Here is a 21,115-nt window from a genome sequence, read left to right as displayed (position 1 = left end):
GATGAAAGTGAAGGGATGGAAAAAATTTTTCCATGCAAATGGAAAAGAAAAAAAAAAAGCTGGAGTAGCAATACTCATATCCGACAAAATAGACTTTAAAAGCATCATGCTAAGCGAAATAAGCCAGTCAGAGAAAGATAAATATATGATCTCACTCATTTGTGGAATATAATGAACAACATAAACTGATGAACAAAAACAGAGCCAGAGGGAACAAAATTATTCTAGAATATAATAGAAGTAATCCTGTTATTTGCAGATTTTTAATATTTCCTACAACTTTTGTGTTATACTATGTTAGTACAGTTTGGATAATATTATACTTAAAATCCTTTTATTCTTGAAGTATTAATGTTTATTGCATGTAATATATGTAAGACTATTTTTCTTGAATAATTGGTGTTTATTGCATGTAACATTATTTAAGATCGTTTTTCTTGAAATTAAAAAAAAACAACTGAAAAGTGCCAATTCTCAGCTTCCTTTTATAGAAATTGTACAGTGAATTAAAATACAGTTAATATTAAATTTGAGATTTTTTTCAAACTAATTTTTCTTAATGGTATGAATTTTATCAGTAGTTAAAAGGTAATTTTCAAAGATTCTCTAAAAAAGAAGCTAAGAATTGGTTACCTAGCAGTTTCCTCCAGTCACGAGCATTCTTTTTTTGGGACATTCAAAGAATTTACATCAAGTAGAAGCTTAGGGTGGTTTAGCAACAATTGCTTTTAGAATTGAGCAGTTGTAACACATAAAAGTGAAAATTATGTCTACCTTTATATTGCTTATTTCTTTATTCAACAAATACTTATGTACTATATGCTAGACCTTATTCCAGGCTCTGGTGATACAGTAGTGACCAAAATCAAGTCCATGTTTGTTTAATAACAGCTCTGGTCCCTGGCAGTTGATAAAACTAAAGAATACCAAATCCAGACTGATAAAGTTAACATGTATGGCTTTAAGGGATTTCATGCATGCGTGTGTTTGTTCCTTGTGTTTGGAAATATGTGAGTAGAATTCTGACAGTGAAAGATTCTTAGCATCTAACAACTGTTTTAAAGGATCGTGCAGAGAGAGCTGCTCGTTTCGCAAAGACAAAGGAAGAAGTAGAAGCTGCTAAAGCTGCTGCCTTGCTGGCTAAGCAGGCAGAAATGGAAGTTAAGAGGGATGCTTCTGCAAGAGAAAGAAGGTACTTTATTTTATTTATTTATTTATTTTTTATTCTTGGTTGCCTTTCTCTCTTTTTATTTTTATTTTATTGAGGTATTATATGTGTACATATCTTACCATTACCCCCCCCCCCACCCCACACGAAAGAAGGTACTTTATTTTCTGCTTAAACATCTTTGTATATGTAGCAGCCGAGAAGAACAGTGGTTGTGGGCTGCTTTTTAACATTGATGTGTGTACTGTAGCTATAATAAGTAGTTCCAGAAGGACATATTCACGAGTTTGGCAGCTGCCAATGGTATTTGTTATTGAATGTGAATGTTTAATGTGATAGTACTAAATACAGACAGTCCCTGACTTATTATGGTTCAACTTAGGATTTTTCAGTGGCTGCACTTTCCTGTACACCGCCTGTTTCTACTGAGTCAGCACCACCCGAAGCTACCTTTTGTACTTCCTGTTGTTCATACTTGTTCCTTCCCACCCTTGCTTTAACCCTGAGGGATATTGCCCAAGGATGGCTGTCCTGCACTGTATTAAAGTTTTTTTTTCTTTAAGCAAAGCAAAGAAAAAGTATAAAATCTTAGGAAAAGAAGGAAATCTTGTGATCTTGGGATAGACAATGGATTCTTAGACATGACATCAAAAGTACAAGCAACAAAAGAAAGCAATAGATAAGTTGGAATTCACCAAAATTAAAAAAAAAAAAGTTTTTAAAATATATTTTTATTGATTTCAGAGAGGAAGGGGGAGAGAGATAGAAACATCAATGATGATGTTTTGCATCATATATATCTGATAAAGGACTTGTATCTAGAATATAGGAAGAATTCATATAACTCAACAATAAAAAGCAAACAATCCACTTTAAATATGGGGAATGGATTTGAATAGACATTTCTCCAGAGAAGATAGACAGATGGTCAATAAGCACATGAAAGGATACTCATCAGCACCAGTCAGAAGGGAATACAAATCATGACCACAGTGAAATATTATTTCATTCCCTCTAGAGTTTCTACATTTAAAGAGACAGCAACAAGTATTGGCATGGATATAGAGAATTGGAACCTTCCTACATTGCTGAAGGGATTATAAAACGATGCAGCCATTTTGGAAAAAACAATTTGGCAGTTCCTCAAGATGTTAAACATAGAGTTACCATATAATCCAGCAGTTCTACTTTTAAATATATATTCAAGAAAATTGAAAATAGCCCAGCCTATGTGGCTCAGTGGTTGAGCGTTGACCTATGAACCAGGAGGTCATGGTTCAATTCTTGTCAGGGCACATGCCTGGGTTATGGGCTTGATCCCCAGTGTGGGGCATGCAGGAGGCAGCCGATCAATGATTTTCATCATTGATGTTTCTCTCTCTCTTCCTCCCCCTTCTTCTCTAAAATCAATAAAAATATATTTTTTTAAAAAAGAATTGAAAATAAATGTCCACACAAAAATGTGTACTTGAATATTTATAGCAGTATTCTTCATCATAACCAAAATGTGGTAATAACCCAAATGTTCATCAACTGAAGAATGGATAAACAAAACATACAATGGAACATTATTCAGCAATAAAAAGGAATGAAGTATACATACTACAACATGGATGAACCTTGAAAACAATGGTACATGAAAGAAGCCAGTCACCAAAAAGTCACATGTTGTATGATTCCCTCATATAAAATGCTGAAAGTAGGCAAATCTATAGATTCAGAAAGTAGATTAGTGATTGCCAATTAGGTGAGAGAGGAATACTAGTGGGTTTGGGGTTTCTTTTTGGGGTGGTAATTAGAAATCGATGATGATTGTTCTGGAATTAGAAATCTATGATGATTGTACAATTCTGACTGTTAAAAATGATTAAATCGTATGCATTAAGAAGGTGAATTTTACATTATGTGAATTATATTTCAGTAAAGCTTTAAAAAATATAAACTAAAAGACCTGACATTGTGAAAAAAAAACAACTATTTTCATTGTACATTTTCACTTCAGTTTTTCTCTAACTTTTGGTATTGTTTGAGAATATGTAGAGGTAAAGATGCTGACTTAAATTTTCTTTCTTCACAGCACTGTTGCAAGAATTCAATTTCGTCTTCCTGATGGTTCTTCCTTTACAAATCAGTTCCCTTCTGATGCTCCTCTAGAAGAGGCAAGGCAGTTTGCTGCACAGGTAAATTTGTCCTGAGTTGTAGTAAAGATAGATGAATATGTTATTTAAATGTAGGAGGGGAACATTTTCAAGCAGGATTTGAAGAATGTGAACAAGTCATAACTTATCCCCAGGAGGGAGGCACAGGACAACTCTGGAGTGTTGTGGAGCTTCCATTGTAGATTAGTGCCACATGGGAATAGTGTATCTACTTGTCGTGCAGAAATAGGAATTTGCTGCCGAAACCGGTTTGGCTCAGTGGATAGAGCGTCGGTCTGCGGACTCAAGGGTCCCAGGTTCGATTCCGGTCAAGGGCATGTACCTTGGTTGCGGGCACATCCCCAGTAGGGGGTGTGCAGGAGGCAGCTGATCGATGTTTCTCTCTCATCGATGTTTCTACCTCTCTATCCCTCTCTCTTCCTCTCTGTAAAAAATCAATAAAATATATTAAAAAAAAAAAAAGAAATAGGAATTTGCTGATATTGTACAAGAAGCTCTGGAAAATTTTAGTACAATCAACTGGAGGAGTGAAAATCAAATGATTTTCCAGAGGTCTAATCTTAGGGAGTTGTCCCAGTAAAAAGGATGTAGTATTTCTTGGTCCTCTCCACATTTCCTTTAGGTTGCTTAGAATGCGTTTAAGCTGGCCATTTTCCTACCATCCCACCAGTTGTCCAAGCCTAAAGACCATTAATCTTTATTTGGCAACAAGTATCTTCTTTAGGAATTTACTTCCAAAACATGGCCTTACTCTAAAATTGGCATGGGTGTGAAATTTTGTATCTTATAAAATAAGATGAGTAGCTTCCATTCGTTTTTATTTTCTGATTGATACCTTGGTGGATTATAGGCATCAGATGTCCTGTAGGATCTAGGCTCATTATATATACCAGTATTTGTCATATATATCACTTCATTGTTAAAATTAGAGTTCAGATCTTTCCACTAGATCTCTCTGCATTTAGCCTGGTGCCTCACTTATGTGTCCCAAGGGAAGCATACCTGCTAGCTGCCTTCCTCTACTGGTGAGCTGGGTTGGACAATACAAAAACTTATTTTAAGAACTCTTTTCCCTAAGTTTTATAGCAGAACCAACCCAAATAGCCACTTTCATTCTTCTTTTGCCTTGAATCCACACCTGGGGCCTCCTAAGAGGGGGTGCCCTGGCTGGAGTCTTACTGCTTCTGCCACAAGTAAGTGAAAAGGGGGAGCACCATGAGAGGGGAAAAAAAGATCTTTGATAACATCAGTCCTATTAGAACTTCTCCCCAGCAGAATGACCTGATTTTGTATTTGTGTATGTCCTTATGTTAAAGTGAAAACAATGAGAGGTATGTATAAGACCTACAGTGAAAAATTACAAAAAAAACCTCCACAAAAGTGTTAGTCTTTTTCTTTGGAATCTTCTAGATAAACAGTTGGCTAAGATTTTACACGTATGGGACATCTAAAATTGTGAGGGTGGCTATGATGCTGCTCATTGTAATTTTTGGATCTAGGATTATATGTATGGTGTGGGTTGATTATGGACCATTTATATTCTTTGAGAGGAGAAGACAAAAACTTCTGATGTGATATATATGGGGGAAATTGTGATCTATTCCAATTTTTTAATGGGGAATACCTATAATCCAAATGTATTTATGAGATGTTAATATAAGTTTGTAAAGGAGAGTGAAAACTCTCATCACAAACTGCAGCTATCTTTAAGAGATGCCTAATTGTTCATTTTTATTCAGTTCATATGGTTTTAGGAACTATATTTTTGCTATTTTATGGTCATTTTTGAGTTATGAAAGTTTTTAAATGCTTTTTGGATTTGACAGCTTTCAGCTATGCCAAGGTTTTAGAAATACTTTTTGCGTTTATATTTAAAAGAACTTTTAAAATCAAGGCAATTTTGGTTAAAGCAGTCATTTTAGATGCATATGAGTATGTAATATCTTTTTAAAGGCACTGATGTAATGTTTTAAAACTTGTTATGTTACAGACTGTTGGCAACACATATGGTAATTTTTCATTAGCAACCATGTTTCCCAGGAGAGAATTTACCAAAGAAGATTATAAGAAGAAATTATTGGATTTGGAACTTGCCCCAAGTGCTTCAGTGGTACTGTTGCCAGTATGTATATACATATATATTTATTCTATTCTTACAGACCTGTTTGTTTTACTCTTCATTGTTTCTTATAATTATAGAAAGGGAAGGTGAATGGTGTATTCTGGATAATTAAAATCCACATTATCCAAATAAGTTAGTTAGATCAGTTTATGGCTCCATTATCCTGTGCTTTATGTATTTTTATTGCTGGTGAGGCACCAGTTTAATTTTCAACTTTTTCCTCACCTATTTTCTTTTTTTAAAAAAATATATTTTTATTGATTTAAGAGAGGAAGGGAGAGGGAGAGAGCAACATCAATGATGAGAGAGAATCATTGATCAGCTGCCTCATGCACGCCCCCTACTGGGGATTAAGCCCACAACCTGGGCATGTGCCCTTGACCAGAATCGAACCCCTGGAACCTTCAGTACTCTGGCTGACGCTCTATCCACTGAGCCAAATAAACCAGGGCTCCTTGCCTATTTTCATGGACAAAAAAATGACCAGTGGAAGAAGTAAATAAATGCAGAGTATCTAATTTACAGACTTAATGGGTTTTATTTGTGTACTACTATACTGTTCACCAAGTTTTTAAAAGAATATTTTAACATAAAAATAACGTTAATTTTTGACATTAATTCCATTTGATCCTTACAACAATATTTTAATCTCTTATGAGGAAAAGGGGCTCAGAAGGCTTAAATGACTTTGCCATGCCAAAACTGGGGTGAGAACTGGGTCTTCTGTTTCAGGGTTAATATAGAGTTTTTCCTGCTCTGAACTAGAGTACCACCCCTGAAACAGTTAGCCCTCCAATAATCAGGATTAGTTGTATTCACTGAGATTTAAAACCTTCCCACCTTCTTTTTGTAGTCGAAGGAACCGCTGAGCTAAAGCCAGCCCGCCCACCTTCTTTTTAATAATCAAGAAGACCTTTCTTATCAGAGTTGTAATTTCAATACAAAAGTTTCTTTCTCTTAAATAATTGGTTCATTTTACCAAAAACTACCTTCTGGTTTCTATGTAGTGATTACTCCTTTAAAAAGTAGAGCTCAAGAGCGGCCAGTGTGGCTCAGCGGTTGAGCGTCGACCAAGGAACCACGAGGTCACTGGTTCGATTTCCAGTCAGGGTACATGCCCGTGATGCGGGCTCGATCCCCAGAGTGGGGTGTGCAGGAGGTAGCCGATCAATGATTCTCTCTCATTGATGTTTCTATCTCTCTATCCTTTTCCCTTCCTCTCTCTAAAAATCAATAAAAACATTTTTTAAAAATAAAAAGCACAAGGCCCATGGCACCAGCAGGATGGGCAAGTGTTATGGTCTTCTGACGGGAAGCTCTGGAACCACCGAGGAGATCAGAAGTGGCATGATAAAACAGTACAAGAAAGTCCATTTGGGTGCGGCCCTGAAGGCCAACCCTTTTGGAGGCGCTTCCCGTGCAAAGGGAATTGTGCTGGAAAAAGTAGGGGTTGAAGCCAAACAGCCAAATTCTGCTATCAGGAAGTGTGTTAGGGTCCAGCTGATCAAGAATGCAAAATAATCACAGACTTTGTACCCAGTGATGGTTGTTTGAATTTTGTTGAGGAAGATGACGAAGTTCTGGTTGCTGGATTTGGTCGCAAAGGTCATGCTGTTGGTGACATTCCTGGAGTTCGCTTTCAGGTTGTCAAAGTAGCCAGTGTGTCTATTTTGGCCTTTTATAAAGGCAAGAAGGAAAGACCAAGATCATAAGTTTTGATGGTGAAATCACAGTAGTAATAAATTTTCATATGCCTAAATAAAATAAAAAGAACAGCTCCAGCCCTAGCCGGTTTGGCTCAGTGGATAGAGTGTTGGCCTGTTGACTGAAAGGTCACAGGTTCGATTCTGGTCAAGGGCACTGGCACGTACCTGGGTTGCAAGCTTGATATGTGTGGGAGGCAGCCAATCAGTGTCTCTCTCTCACATCGATGTTTCTCTCTCCTCCTCCCTTGCACTCTCTCTAAAAATCAATGGAAAAAAATATCCTTGGGTGAGGATTAACAACAACAACAAAAAAAGTAGAGCTTCAAGAGTTCCCAGAGGTTTATATATACTTAAAAAAAACCAACACAGCAAAGTTGGTAATTTTCCCATCTTGCAATAAACTAAAATTAATAGGACTTTCTTTTTCAGATAAAAGATTCACCTAGAACTTTGTGATGTGATTGGGCTTATGTAGTCTTCATCTAGGTTTTTTTCTTAATTTTTAGGCAGGAAGACCAACTACATCTATGGTACATTCTTCCAGTGGAGACTTTTGGACATTGTTGGGGACAGTACTTTACCCATTCCTTGCCATCTGGAGATTGATTAGCAACTTCTTATTTAGTAATCCTCCTCCTGCACAGACCTCAGTGAGAGCATCTTCGGAATCCTCAAACCTTGCATCGTCTAGCAATTCAGAGAAAAGGTATCTGTTTGTGTTTTCCCCATTTGCAAAATGTTTATCTTTTTTTTTTTTTGTCTTTCCCATTTGCAAAATGTTAGTAATGCCCAGTACCTTATTCAAAATGAAAAAATTTGTTAAAGGTACTTTGCCTTCTTTCTGTATATGGGGGAAAAACTAAATGTTCTGAATATTTTATTATATCATCTCTCCTGGGAAGCTAACTTACATGAATTTCCTCAGCCATCTTTTTAAAACCTAGTCCATGGAAAGCTCCTTCACCTCTGCTGGTTTTGTTACTTCATTTATTGATTCTCTTCATCCCATAACTGTAAAAGCAGATCCCCCCCACCCCACCCCACCCAGGTCTAAATAGTAATATTTTTTCTTGCTAGCCATGTTTAATCTGACAAGATACTTCATTCCATTAATTTCTCACAGTCATCTTGCATAATTTCTTTAGAGAGATTGTGCTCTAGAGAATTTTAAGCCTAGTGGTTCTTTGATCTGTTGGCTATCTTCTCTGGGTCATTTAGAGAAGGACCAAACCAAGGAAACTGAATATTCACTTAAAATGGTGCCTCCTTCAGAGAGTTAATTGGACTAGTCCCTTAACCAAGAGACCTACCTTTTATTATAGATGGTCATGGTCAGAATGGTAATACTAATAACACTAATGATTAAGGTTTTACATATTAAGATTTAACAGAAAGTTTTTCTAGGTGAGATTATACCCTCTTCTCATAATACCACAATTTATTTTAATATATACCTACTATTGTTAAACGTTCTATTAGGCTGTTAATAGCCATTATAGCAAATTGTCACTCCAATCCTATATGATAAGTAATGAAAATTCTTGCTTGTTTGCTATCAGTAAGGAGATCCTTAGTCTTATTGACTCTCTAGATGAAGATTTGTGTAAATATTGTGATTGTGCTGATTTAGCTTTTATCTTATTTCTTTTTTAACTGTTAGGCAGGATGACCAATTATAGCCTTAGTACATTACTCAAAAGGGGACAAAGGAAAATTCTCTGTCTTAAAATAGCATTCAAACTAGGTCTTGTTAGTGCTGAACTTTAGAATTCTTACTGAGCAGTGGGTGGGAGCATTTAATCCTGAGGTACTGTAGTATCTGATAGCTTGCTATGTGGGTTTTTAAAAACATTTTTCAAATAAGGGAACAGGACTTGTGTTGGGGAAAAGGATGGAATGAGTATATATCTGAGAGGCAAAATTTTGTGTTCCATTGTTGGTTTTCCTGTTTTCTTTTTGCTCTCTCTGTTCCCCTCTAGTGTTGGAGAATGAATTGCCTTAAATTTCACCTGTTTCCTTCCCATTTTCAGATGAAATCCTGCTTGTTCCTAATTGTATAAATAAATTATTAAACATTATAAAAGGTTTAAAATTGCTAATTACTATTTCTGGAAATTAGGCTATGATTGGAGCTTTGGATAGCTTCTAGGGTGCTGTATAAGTTACAAATGTTTTAGTAAATATGTCAGCTTGCATAAATAAAAGTAAAGATTAGTTGGCAGATAGTCACACTCTTCAAAAGCTTAGTAAGTCATCAAGAAATACATGGAAATGGAAAATACATTTGAGCTGGTTTGTCTTGGAGAACAGATGAAGTTAAACTGACAAGAACATATAAAATCTAGTACTGCAATATAATTATCTCCCATGAACTTTTCTTAAAATATAGTTGCCTATACTAATAGAATTGTTACTGCTGTTTTCATTTTATGACATCTTCTCTTTTCTCCCTCTTTTGTTATATCAGGGAACCCGTCAGAAAAAGAGTGCTGGAGAAACGGGGAGAAGACTTTAAAAAAGAGGGGAAGATATATAGATTGAGGACTCAAGATGATGGTGAAGATGAAAACAACACTTGGAATGGAAATTCTACTCAACAGATGTAGTGTGACAAGTACATTATGTGCAATAATCATTGTTTCTCTTATGATTTAATTCAACTAAAATTCTACTGGAGAGGTGGGACTACTTTATGTTTTTTAACTGATCTATAAAGTGTCTCTTTATTCCTGCTTAGTGGGTTAAAGTTGTTTAACTCAGACAAGTCAAGAGATAAAATAACTCGCTGGTAGGTCCTTGCATATGGTAACCAACTGCTGTGCTAGAAGCCTAAAAGAATCAAAAGGTCTGCCACAACCTCCCTTTATCAGCTTCCTTACTCAGTATTTCAGATGCCTGTTAGCCCTGTGCTCTCAGATGATACGTTTTGATTAGAACTATTTTGCTCCAGAACTCCTAAGCCCACACAGAGTAACTACATGTCACTGAGTAATTTGACTCTGAGTGAGAGCATTTTAACTAGCCAATCAGATGATGATTTATGTTTTTTTCTCTCTGCTCATCAGCTGCAAGTAAATTCTTGTAGTTTTTAATCTTAAACTCTGAATAAAAAATCTTTTCCAAAAATCAGAGTGATCTTATTTTTGCTTTAAGTTTTATTATCCTAGCATCTTTTTGTTGCACAGGGCTCTGTTGAGGTCATGTGTCTGATTTCCCACCAGTATTGCTCTGGAGCTATCTCAGGAAAGTTAACTGACCACCTTACCTTAAATATCACTGCAGGAAGAAATTTTCTGACACATATTGATGCTATGATACTGTCTCTCCTTCATCAGTGAGGCATCACTTTGCATAATGTGAAAGAGATTCTTATCTGACTTACATGCTACTTTATCCATATGTTTTTGGTAGCAGAATCCTACTAAACGAATAATGCCTGAAAAAGGGAGTAAGCTCAACAGTTCCTTTTAACCTGCTTTTAGGTTGCAAGATACCACTCTTGAGTGAACATGTAGAAGGACTTTATTTTGTAATAGGAGGGAGAAATTTTCTCAGCAAACTTTCTGTTTTTCACCATGAAATAACAATGACTTTTAAAATGGTAATAGTAATGTTTTAGGCAAGGAAATAGTAAGACAGGCTATGCTAGAGGTCTAAGTAAAAGCCGGTATAACCTTTTTGAAAAACATCAGTAACAAGTATCTCATACTGTTTGTTCCCATAATTTTTCCTGAGGAATGATCATAAATGCAGAAAAAGTTTAGATATAAATATATTCATTAAGTATTATTTATTTTACCTAAGAACTAGAAATCAACTGAATGCCTTGTGTAGAAAGAACTTTCAATAAGGATAAATGGTACAATACTAATTTAGCAATTCAATTTTTAATATATTTATTGAGTACCTGTTATATATTGGAGGGGGCAGGATATATACCTGTAGGTACAGTATGATCTTATTGTACACATATTTTAAATATAGACACTACTGTGCATTAACATAATGCAAAGGAAAAAGAAAACACACCAAATATTAACTGTGGTAAGAGTGGTCAAATGTGATTTTAGTTCTTTTTTTTTTTTGCACCCTTATATGTTTTCTCGATTTTCTGCAATGATCATATTACTTCCATAATTTAAAAAGTGAGCTTGAAAAAGAAAAATTCAAGCATCTCATTTTAGTAAAGGCTTGTCATCTTAAAAAATACAGCAATATGTGATTTAAAAACAAAAAACACCTGGCAAGTGGGTGTGAGCCCATCCTTATATAATAAAAGGCTAATATGCAAATTGTCCCCTTGACTGGGAGTTCAACTAGGGGCGGGGCTTGCCGGCCAACTGCCCGCAGCCCTTTGCCTCCCCCCCCCCCCCCCGCCAGCCCCAATTGGCCCCCCCACCCCCAACCCGATCGGGGCGGCCTGGCCAGACCCTACCTGTGCATGAATTTGTGCACCAGGCCTCTAGTTAGATATATATTTGCAAAAACTTGGAGAACCTCGTCAGTTTGCCTTGAAAAAAATCAAATATAGATCTTAGAGAAATATAAAAGAATGGTTCACAATCCTTGAATAAGAGGATCCCTCCTCAACTTTGTATTTTAAAAAGTATACATGGTAAAGAAAACCTCAGAGTAGAATAAGAGGCTATAAAATGAAAATGAAATGTCCCTCTTTGCATCTCACCCCCAGTTTTATTCTCCAGAAGTAACCTTAATCTATTAACAGTTTCTTTTGTAATCCTCAGAAAATTTTTATGCGTAACAAGCAAATATGTAATCTTTATATTTTAAATAAATGGGATCATATTATATATACTACTTTGCAGCTTGTTTTTTACTTTAGTCTTGAAGATCTTCCCCTATAAGTACATAGTTATGTCATCTTATTAATGGCTATATAGCGTTTTACTTGATAAATGTACCCCAACTTATTATTCATGCTCTAGTGCAGCAGTCACCAACTGGTGGTCCTCAGACCACTGGTGGTCTGTGAGGTCCAAAAGTTTCCCACTGCTCTAGTGCCATTGGTTATTTTTTTGCTTCTTTTTGTTTTCCTATTACAAACATTGGTACGAATATCTTTGTGAAGGTATCTTCTTAGGTATGAAAATTGTATAACTTACTGAGTCAAAGGATGTTTACAGTTTGGATTATTAAAAAATCCTACCAAATTGCCTCCTCTTATGGCTCTATGAATTTATGCCCCTACATATCCTTGCCAGCATTGTATTATATACCTTTTCATCTTTTCAACATGATAGATAAAAAACTGTCTGCATTTTTTTATGCATTGTGTTGGACACGAAGTTTAGCATCTTTTAATATTATTGGTCATTTTGATTTCTTTTCTGAGAACTACCTGTTTGTTCTTGGCCAGTATTTACTTTATTTTTTCCATCTTTTTCTTACTGATTTATAAGAATTCTATGTATATTAAGAAAATCAGCCCTTTGTCTAGCATATGATATCAATATCTTCTCCTATTTATCTTTCCATGAATATATTATTGGTAATTTTTGCCACAATATTTATGTGTTCATACTAGTATTTATCAGTGTTTTTCTTTATGGCTGTTGGGTCTTAAGTCTTGCTTATAAATACCTTTCCCACTTCAAGAAATAATTCTTTTTTTTAATATATTTTATTTATTTTTTATAGAGAGGAAGGGAGAAGGATAGAGAGTGAGAAACATCGATGAGAGAGAAACATCGATCAGGTGCCTCCTGCACACTCCCTACTGGGTATGTGCCCGCAACCAAGGTACATGCCCTTGACCGGAATCAAACCTGGGACCCTTCAGTCCGCAGGCTGACGCTCTATCCACTGAGCCAAACCGGTTTGGGCAAGAAATAATTCTTAAAAATTCACTCTTCTATTCTAGTATTCTCATGGCTTTGTTTTTTTACATTTAAATTTGGTATCCCAGGAAGGGCTTTGGCTCCTGTCCCCATACCTGTGGCTGACATCCTCACGATCTAATCTGTTGACCTACCATCGTTTATGGAATAATACATCTCTCCCACTGATTTGGCATGTCACCTTTGTCACGTACTTTATTGTCATAGGCTTCCTTTTCCTTTGATAATCTTTCTATTCTCTCTCTGCTACCAAACTACTTTTTATAACTGGTTATATGATGTTTTAACAATTCTTTCCTCCCCTTCCCCAATTTGTCCTGGCTCCTCTTACAAGTTTATTTAATACTAGAAGCCCAGTGCATGATTGAATCATGCACGTGTAGGGTCCCCTACACGCTTTTGCTTTTGATCACGGGGAGCTGGGTGCCTGTCTGCTAGTGCACCAGGCCTTTCAGAAGCCTCCAGCACGGCGGAGGCTTCTGAAAGGCCTGGTGCCTGAGCAGACAGGCACCCAGCTCCCACGCTTTTGCTTTCGATGGGGGGAGCTGGAGCTGGGTGCCTGTCTGCTGGTGTCTGAGTGGACAGGCATCCAGCTGCCACGTTTTCACTTTCGATCGCTGGTGCACCAGGCCTTTCAGAAGCCTCCGCCGTGCTGGAGGCTTCTGAAAGGCCTGGTGTCTGAGTGGAAAGGCATCCAGCTGCCACGCTTTTGCTTTTGATCGCGGGGAGCTGGGTGCCTGTCTGCTGGTGCACCAGGTCTTTCAGAAGCCTCCGCCGCGCTGGAGTCTCCAGCGCGGCGGAGGCTTCTGAAAGGCCTGGTGCCAGAGCAGACAGGCACCCAGCTCCCCCACTTTTGATGGTCCGTGGCCGCTGAGGGGGGCTACCCTGCTGTTGAGAGGCGGGCTGCCACAGACACCTGGCTACCCTGCCGTTGAGAGGCGCAGCTGGGTGTCCGCGCAGGCCCCCTCAGCGGCCACGGATCTGGCCTCGATCTGGCCATTGAGAGGCGCAGGGGGCGGGAGTTCCGCCCCCTGCGCCTCTCAACAGCAGCGTAGCCCCCCTCAGTGGCAGCGGATCCCTGCCTCTCAATGGCCGGATAGGCCACCCCGAGTCCCGCCCCCCAGCCTCCCGCTGCCTAATCGGTGTAGCGGAGTGATGGTAATTTACATGTTACTCTATTATTAGATAGGATGAAACTTTATATTTTGCCCATGTCCTCATCCCCCAAATAAAAGGTTACTAAGTTTTGAAATTAATTTAGGTGTAATTGACAGCTTATAATACTGAGTTTTTCTACCTAAGAAACATCTTTAATGTCAATTTTAGAACCACCTTCACCCCATCTAATAAGCCTTTCCTATCTATTAATGGAGAAAATTGTTTGTGTACCATAGTTCCTGACTCCCAAGTTGGGGCCCACGGCAGGGGAGCATAGGAATTTCTATAGATATTTAGTTTATTTTTTCTTTTCTTTTTTTAAATATTTTTTTATTGATTTCAGAGAGGAAGGGAGAGGGAAAGAGATAGAAACTTCAGTGATGAAACAGAATCATTGATTGGTTGCCTCCTGCATGCCCCACACTGAGGATCGAGCTCACAAGCTGGGCATGTGCCCTGACTAGGAATCGAACCATGATCTCCTGGTTCATAGGTCGACGCTCAACCACTGAGCCACGCCTGCCAGGCTAGTTAATTTTTTGTTACAGTGATATACAATATTATTAGTTTCAGGTGTACAACATAGTTATTAGACATTTATATAATGAATTGATCACCCCAATAAGGCTAGTACCCACCTGACATTATACATCGTTATAATATTACTAGAGGCCCAGTGCACAAATTCGTGCATGGGTGGGGTCCAGCCAGCCTGGCCCCCGATCGGGGCAGATCTGGGCCAGGCCTGTCGGGAGGAGGAGATGGCGGGAGGTTGACCAGCTGGATTGGGCCTGATCAGGGCCGGACTGGCCAGGAGGAGAGGCTGCAGGTGATTGGCCATGGGGAGGGGCTGTGAGCAGTGGGCCAGCCGGGGAGAGGGGCCATGGGAGGTTGGCTGGCCAGCTCTGCCCCCAATTGGTGGGGGGGGGCAATGGGGGGTGGGAACAGGTGCGGGGAGGGGCCGTGGGCGGGGCTGGCCAGGGGCCCTGATCAGAATAGGGGGGCCCCGCCCCTGATCAGAATAGGGGGCCAATCTGGGGCAGAGCCAGGTGGGGGGAGGGGCTGTGGGCCGATCAGGGTGGTAGGGGCCCATCGGGGGCGGGGCTGGTCAGGGGGATGGGCTGCTGGAGGTTGGCCATCTGGTCCCACCCCTGATCGAGGAAGGGGAGGCCGATGGATCAGGGGCGGGGCTGGCTGGGGGATGGGCCACGGGAGGTTGGCCGGCTGGCCCCACTCCTGATCAGGCCGGTTTGCTGGCCGCAGTGGGCGTCATAGCAACCGGTCATTCTGGTTGTTACAGTGTTCCGGTTGCTGGCTTATATATATATATTGACTGTATTTCCTTTGAAATACTTTACATACCCATGACTGTTTTTTAATTTTGATTTTTATTATTTTTTTAATTTATTGATTTTTAGAGAGAGGAAAAGAAAACATTTATTTGTTGTTCTACTTATTTATGCATTCATTGGTTGATTCTTGTATGTGCCCAGACCAGGGATTACTAGGGCCTTCCTGTGACTATTTTTATAACTGCCGAATTTTTTCATGCTCTTTATTTTTTTGTAATAAAACTTTTTTTCAATTACAGTTTATATTCAGTATTATTTTGTATTAGTTTCGGGTGTATAGCATAGTGATTAGATAATCATACACTTCACAAAATGTTCTTCCTAATACTTCTAGTGTCCAACTGGTACCATGCATAGTTATTACAGTATTAACTACTAGTATATCTACTATGCTGTACTTTATTTTTTTTGTTGTTGTTAACCCTCACCCAAGGTATTTTTCCATTGATTTAAAAAAATTTTTTTTTATTGATTTCAGACAAGAAGAGAGAGAGAGAGAGAGATAAAGAAACATCAATGATGAGAGAGAATCACTGATCAGCCACCTCTCACACACCCCATACTGGGAATCCAGTCACAACCCGGGCATGTGCCTCTACCTGAGAATCAAACCATGACCTCCTGGCTCATATGTTGACACTCAACCACTGAGTCACGCCGGCTAGGCCATTGGTTTTTATTTTATTTTTAGAGAGAGTGGAAGGGAAGGAGAGAGACAGAGAGAGAAACAATGTGAGAGACACATTGACTGGTTACCTCCTACACACTCCCTGACCACGGCCAGGGATCGAGCTGCAACTGAGGTATGTGCCTTTGACCGGAATCGAACCCAGGACTCTCCAGTCTGCGGACTGACGCTCTACCTGCCGAGCTAAACTGGCTAGGGCTCCTATGCTGGACTTTTATGTAACTGCCAGTTTGTCCTTCTTACTCCCTTGTCCTTATTTACCCATCCCCCAAACCTCCCTCCCATCGGGTGACCATCATTTATTCTCTATCTGAGTTTGTTTCTGTTTTGTTTATTGATTTTTAGGTTGCACATATAAGTAAAATTATATGGTATTTGTTTTACTCTGACTTATTTTGCTTAGCATAATATCCTTCAAAGTTCATCCAGTAGTTGTTATAGATGGCAAGATTTCATTGTTTTCTTTTTTATTTATTTATATATATTATTGATTTTTTACAGAGAGGAAGGGAGAGAGAGAGATAGAAACATCGATGAGAGAGAAACATCCATCAGCTGCCTCCTGCACGCCCCCCACTGGGGATGTGCCCGCAACCAAGGTACGTGCCCTTAACCGGAATCGAACCTGGGACCCTTCAGTCCGCAAGCTGACGCTCTATCCACTGAGCCAAACCGGTTTTGGCAGATTTCATTGTTTTCTATGCTGAATCATATTCCATTGTATAATATGTATCACCTCTTCTTTTTTTATTAATATACGTATATTTTTATTTCAGAGAGGAACCTGGGACCTTTTAATCCACAGGCCGACGCTCTAACCACTGAGCCAAACCAGCTAAGGCTCACCTCTTCTTTATTTGTCTATCAGTGGATACTTAGGTTGCTTCTATATATTGGCTTTATAAGTAATACTGCAGTGAACATATATCTTGTCTAATTAGTGTTTTGGATTTTTTCAGATAAATATCCAGGAGTGGAATTGCTGGATCATATGGTAGTTCTATTTTAATTTTTTGAGGAGCCTCTATTGTTTTCTATAGTGGCTGGAAAACAATTTACTTATTTATTTTTATTTATTTGTTTTGTTGTTGTTGTTAAGCCTTACCTGAGGATATTTTTCCATTGATTTTTAGGGAGAGTGGAAGAGAGAGGGAAAGACAGAAACATCAATATGAGAGAAACACATCCATTGGTTGCCTCCTGCACGTGCCCTGACCAAAGCCTGGGCTAGGGGAGGAACCTGCAACCAAGGTAGGTGCCCTTGACTGGAATCAAACCCAGAACCCTTTGGTTCGCAGGCCAACGCTCTATCCACTGAGCAAGCCGGCCAGAGCTAGAATACAATTTACAATCCCACCAACACTGCATAAGGGTTTCCTTTTCTCAACTTCCTCGCCAACACTTGTTTTCTGTTGATTTATTGATCATAGCCATTCTAACAGGTGTAAAGTGATAACTTACTTGGTTTTCATTTACATTTTTCTGATGGTTAGTGATGTTGAGCATTTTTTTCCCTTTTTATTGAATTTATTTGGGTGATACTGGTTAACAAAATTATACAGGCTTCAGGTGCACAATTTTACAACAGCGCATCTTTTCATATTTCTGTTGGTCTCTGTATGTCCTCTTTGGAGAAGTGTCTATTCAGGTCTTCTGTCTTATTTCTTTTTTTTCTTTTTTTTTTAATATATTTTTATTGATTTTCCACAGAGAGGAAGAGAGAGGGATAGAGAGCTAGAAACATCGATGAGAGAGAAACATCGACCAGCTGCCTCCTGCACACCCCCCACCGGGGATGTGCCCGCAACCAATGTACATGCCCTTGACCGGAATCAAACCTGGGACCTTTCAGTCCGCAGACCGACGCTCTATCCACTGAGCCAAACCGGTTTTGGCATTCTGTCTTATTTCTTAATTAGATTGTTTGTCTTATTGGTGTTGAGTTGTCTGAGCTCTTTATATATTATTTTGGTGGTTTTCATTGTTTTAGAGCTTTTTGTTATATTTTTATTGATTTCAGAGAAGAAGCGAGAGGGAGAGAGAGAGAGAAACATCAATGATGAGAGGAAATCATTGATTGGCTGCCTCCTGCCTCCACACGGGGAATCGAGCCTGCAACCTGGGCATGTGCCCTGACTGGGAATCGAACCGTGACCTCCTGGTTCATAGGTTGATGCTCAACCACTGAGTCACACCATCCAGGTTATGTATTTTGGATATTAACTCTTCGTCAGATGTATCATTGGCAAATATCTTATTCCATTCAGTATGTTGTCTCTTTGTTTTGTTGATGGTTTCCTCTACTTTGCAAAACTTTTTAGTTTGAGGTAGTCCCATTTGTTTATTTTTTATTTTGTTTCCCTTGCCAGAGTAGACATATCCAAAAAAAATAAAATGCCAAGAGCAATGTCAGAGAATTTACTGCTATGTTTTCTTCTAAGAGTTTTATGGTTTCAGGTCCTACATTTAAGTCTTTAATCCATTTAGAGTTTTTTCTTGGATATGGTATAAGAAAGTGGTCTAGTTTAATAATTTTTGCTTGAATCTGTCTAGTGTTCCCAGTACTATTTATAGAAGAGACTGTCACCCATTGTAGATGCTTGCCTTTTTTGTCATAGGTTAATTGACCATGTAGGTATGAGTTTATTTCTGGGCTGTTGTGTTCTATTGATCTGTGTGTCTTTTTTTATGCCAGTACCATGCTATTATTATTATTATTATTATTATTATTATTACAATAGCCTTGTATTATAGTATAGTTTGATATTGAGTAGTGTGATTCCTCTAACTTTGTTCTTCTTTCTCAAGATTGCTTTGGCTGTTTGGGTTTTACTGTGGTTCCATATAAATTTTAGGATTATTCTAGTTCTGCGGACATTGCCATTAGTATTTTGATATAGATTGCATTGAATGTATAGATTGCTTTGGGTAGTATGGACATTTGGCTTTACCTGTGAGATTTTTTCTTATATTAACTTCTAGTTTCATACCATTGTTATCAAAGAAGATGCTTGATATGATTTTAATCTTAAATTTATTGAGCCTTGTTTTGTGGCCTAACAGGTGGTCTGTCTTGCAAAATGTTCCCCGTGCACTTGAAAAGAATGTATATTCTGTTGCTTTCAGGTGAAATGTTCTAAAAATATTAAGTCCATCTGGTCTAATGTGTCATTTAAGGCCACTGTTTCCTTGTTGATTTTCTGCGTGGATGATCTATCCATTGATGTCAATAGGATGTTAAAGTCCCCTACTATGATTGTATTACTGTTGATCTCTCCCTTTATGTCTGATAGTATTTGCTTTATATATTTAGGCGCTCTTACATTGGGTGCATACAAGAGTTATATCCTCTTATTGGATTGATCCCTTTATCATTATAAAAGGCCCTTTGTCTCTTGTTACAGCCTTTGTTTTAAAGTCCATTTTGTTTGATATAAGTATTGCTGCTACACCTGCTTTGCACGAAATATTTTTTCCCATCTCTTACATTCTCTGTGTGTCTTTCCATCTGAGATGGGTCTCTTGTAGATAGCATATGTACAGGTTTTGTTTTTTCATCCATTCAGCCACATTATGTCTTTTCTTATTTATTTTTTTTTCACCTTTATTGCCTGAGCTAAGAGAGGAGGGAGGAAGATTATTTGCCTTTTGGGGCCTTGATTTTCCTTGAGTATAACTCCAGCTCCTTGCCCTCAAGCACATGACCACGTTGGCCTGCTCTCAAGTGCTACATGCTAGAGCTGCTCCTCTAGAACACTGCTGATTGTGGCATACTTGTTCCTTTTATCATATTTCTTCTAAATTTTCTTTGATAGTTTTTTGTTTAAAATCTCTTCCTCCTCAGGAGTCAGCTTTTGGCCCCCTTCTTGTAGACCATGGGCAGTACATAGTGGGACTCATACCACTGTCCTCACAGTGAGCGGTCAATGAGCACGATGCAGTTCTTTACTAGGGTCGTGGTGCAGACCAGTTTGAGGTTGGATGCATTGTAGACAACATCAATAATCCCTGTGTCGTGTGTACAATACTCTGAGCCCAGGAGAAGTTGCCCATGTTCAGCCTGAAGGTACGTACTTCATGTTGCCTCCCTGCATGTGAACTGTGTGTGTGGGGTGGGCCAGTCTCAGTGTCGGCAGCAGAGCGTCCCACCTCATATTGTCGCTTCTTGTGGTGTGGCTTTCTCTTGCCTCTGTTCTTGTGCTTCATGCCAGTTGTCCTGAGAAAGCCCATGGCTCAGTGCTGCTGTGAAGAGCCACATTATGTCTTTTGATTGGAGCATTTAATCCATTTACGTTTAAAGTAATTGCTGACTATGTAGTTACTAGAGGCCTGGTGCACGAAATTCATGCACGGGTAGGGTCCCTAGGCCTGGCTGGCGATCAGGGTGATCAGGGCCTTCTGTCTGCCGGTCAGGGCCTTCCTTAGTTCCACGCCGCCCTCTGGTGGTCAGCACACGTCATAGTGAGCAATTGAACTCTAGGTCTCCTGGTCAAACTCCCAAAGGGACAATTTGCATATTAGCCTTTTATAGATATAGATTGCCATTTTATTTTTATGATTTCTTTCCTGTTTCTTTCTTAATCTCTTACTCTCTTCTCTTATATATTAATAACTTTCTACAATTTTGTGTTCGGATTCCTGCTCCTTTATTTTTTCTCTTGTATACTTTCGGTTTGTGGCTACCATGTGCTTCATATATATACCAAGCTATGTTTGTAGCAGTATTTTTTAAAGAATTTTTTAAAATTTGATTTTTAAATAGAGAGGAAGAGAGGGAGAATTTAAAGAAACATTCATGTGAGAATGAAACATCTATTGACTGCCTTCTGCACACCCCCTACCGGGGATTGAGCCTGCAACCGGGGCAGGGGCATGAACAGGAATTGAACCAGCAACCTTTTGGT

At 38.8% G+C, this 21,115-nt stretch overlaps 1 protein-coding gene and 1 pseudogene across 2 annotated transcripts in view; both read left to right on the top strand.

Annotated features, from left to right (window-relative positions):
- UBXN4 (UBX domain protein 4) overlaps nucleotides 1-11,966 on the top strand; it is a 38,653-nt gene extending 26,687 nt beyond the window's left edge. The window contains exons 9-13 of the mRNA XM_079782594.1: nucleotides 1,065-1,192; nucleotides 3,246-3,348; nucleotides 5,318-5,449; nucleotides 7,662-7,861; nucleotides 9,623-11,966. Of these exons, the coding sequence (XP_079638720.1) occupies nucleotides 1,065-1,192; nucleotides 3,246-3,348; nucleotides 5,318-5,449; nucleotides 7,662-7,861; nucleotides 9,623-9,761 (702 nt within the window). The 3' untranslated portion in view covers nucleotides 9,762-11,966. The remainder of the gene's footprint in view (nucleotides 1-1,064; nucleotides 1,193-3,245; nucleotides 3,349-5,317; nucleotides 5,450-7,661; nucleotides 7,862-9,622) is intronic.
- LOC307106260 (small ribosomal subunit protein uS12-like) lies at nucleotides 5,470-7,199 on the top strand (annotated as a pseudogene). Its single transcript has one exon. The product of its transcript is annotated as a small ribosomal subunit protein uS12-like (transcript).
- Nucleotides 11,967-21,115: the final 9,149 nt, after the last annotated feature.

This window comes from Cnephaeus nilssonii, assembly GCF_951640355.1.
Source record: "Cnephaeus nilssonii genome assembly, chromosome: 10".
Classification (NCBI taxonomy): domain Eukaryota; kingdom Metazoa; phylum Chordata; class Mammalia; order Chiroptera; family Vespertilionidae; genus Cnephaeus; species Cnephaeus nilssonii.
Note: the sequence above shows the minus strand (reverse complement) of the source record. Positions and strands in the feature narration are given on the sequence as shown.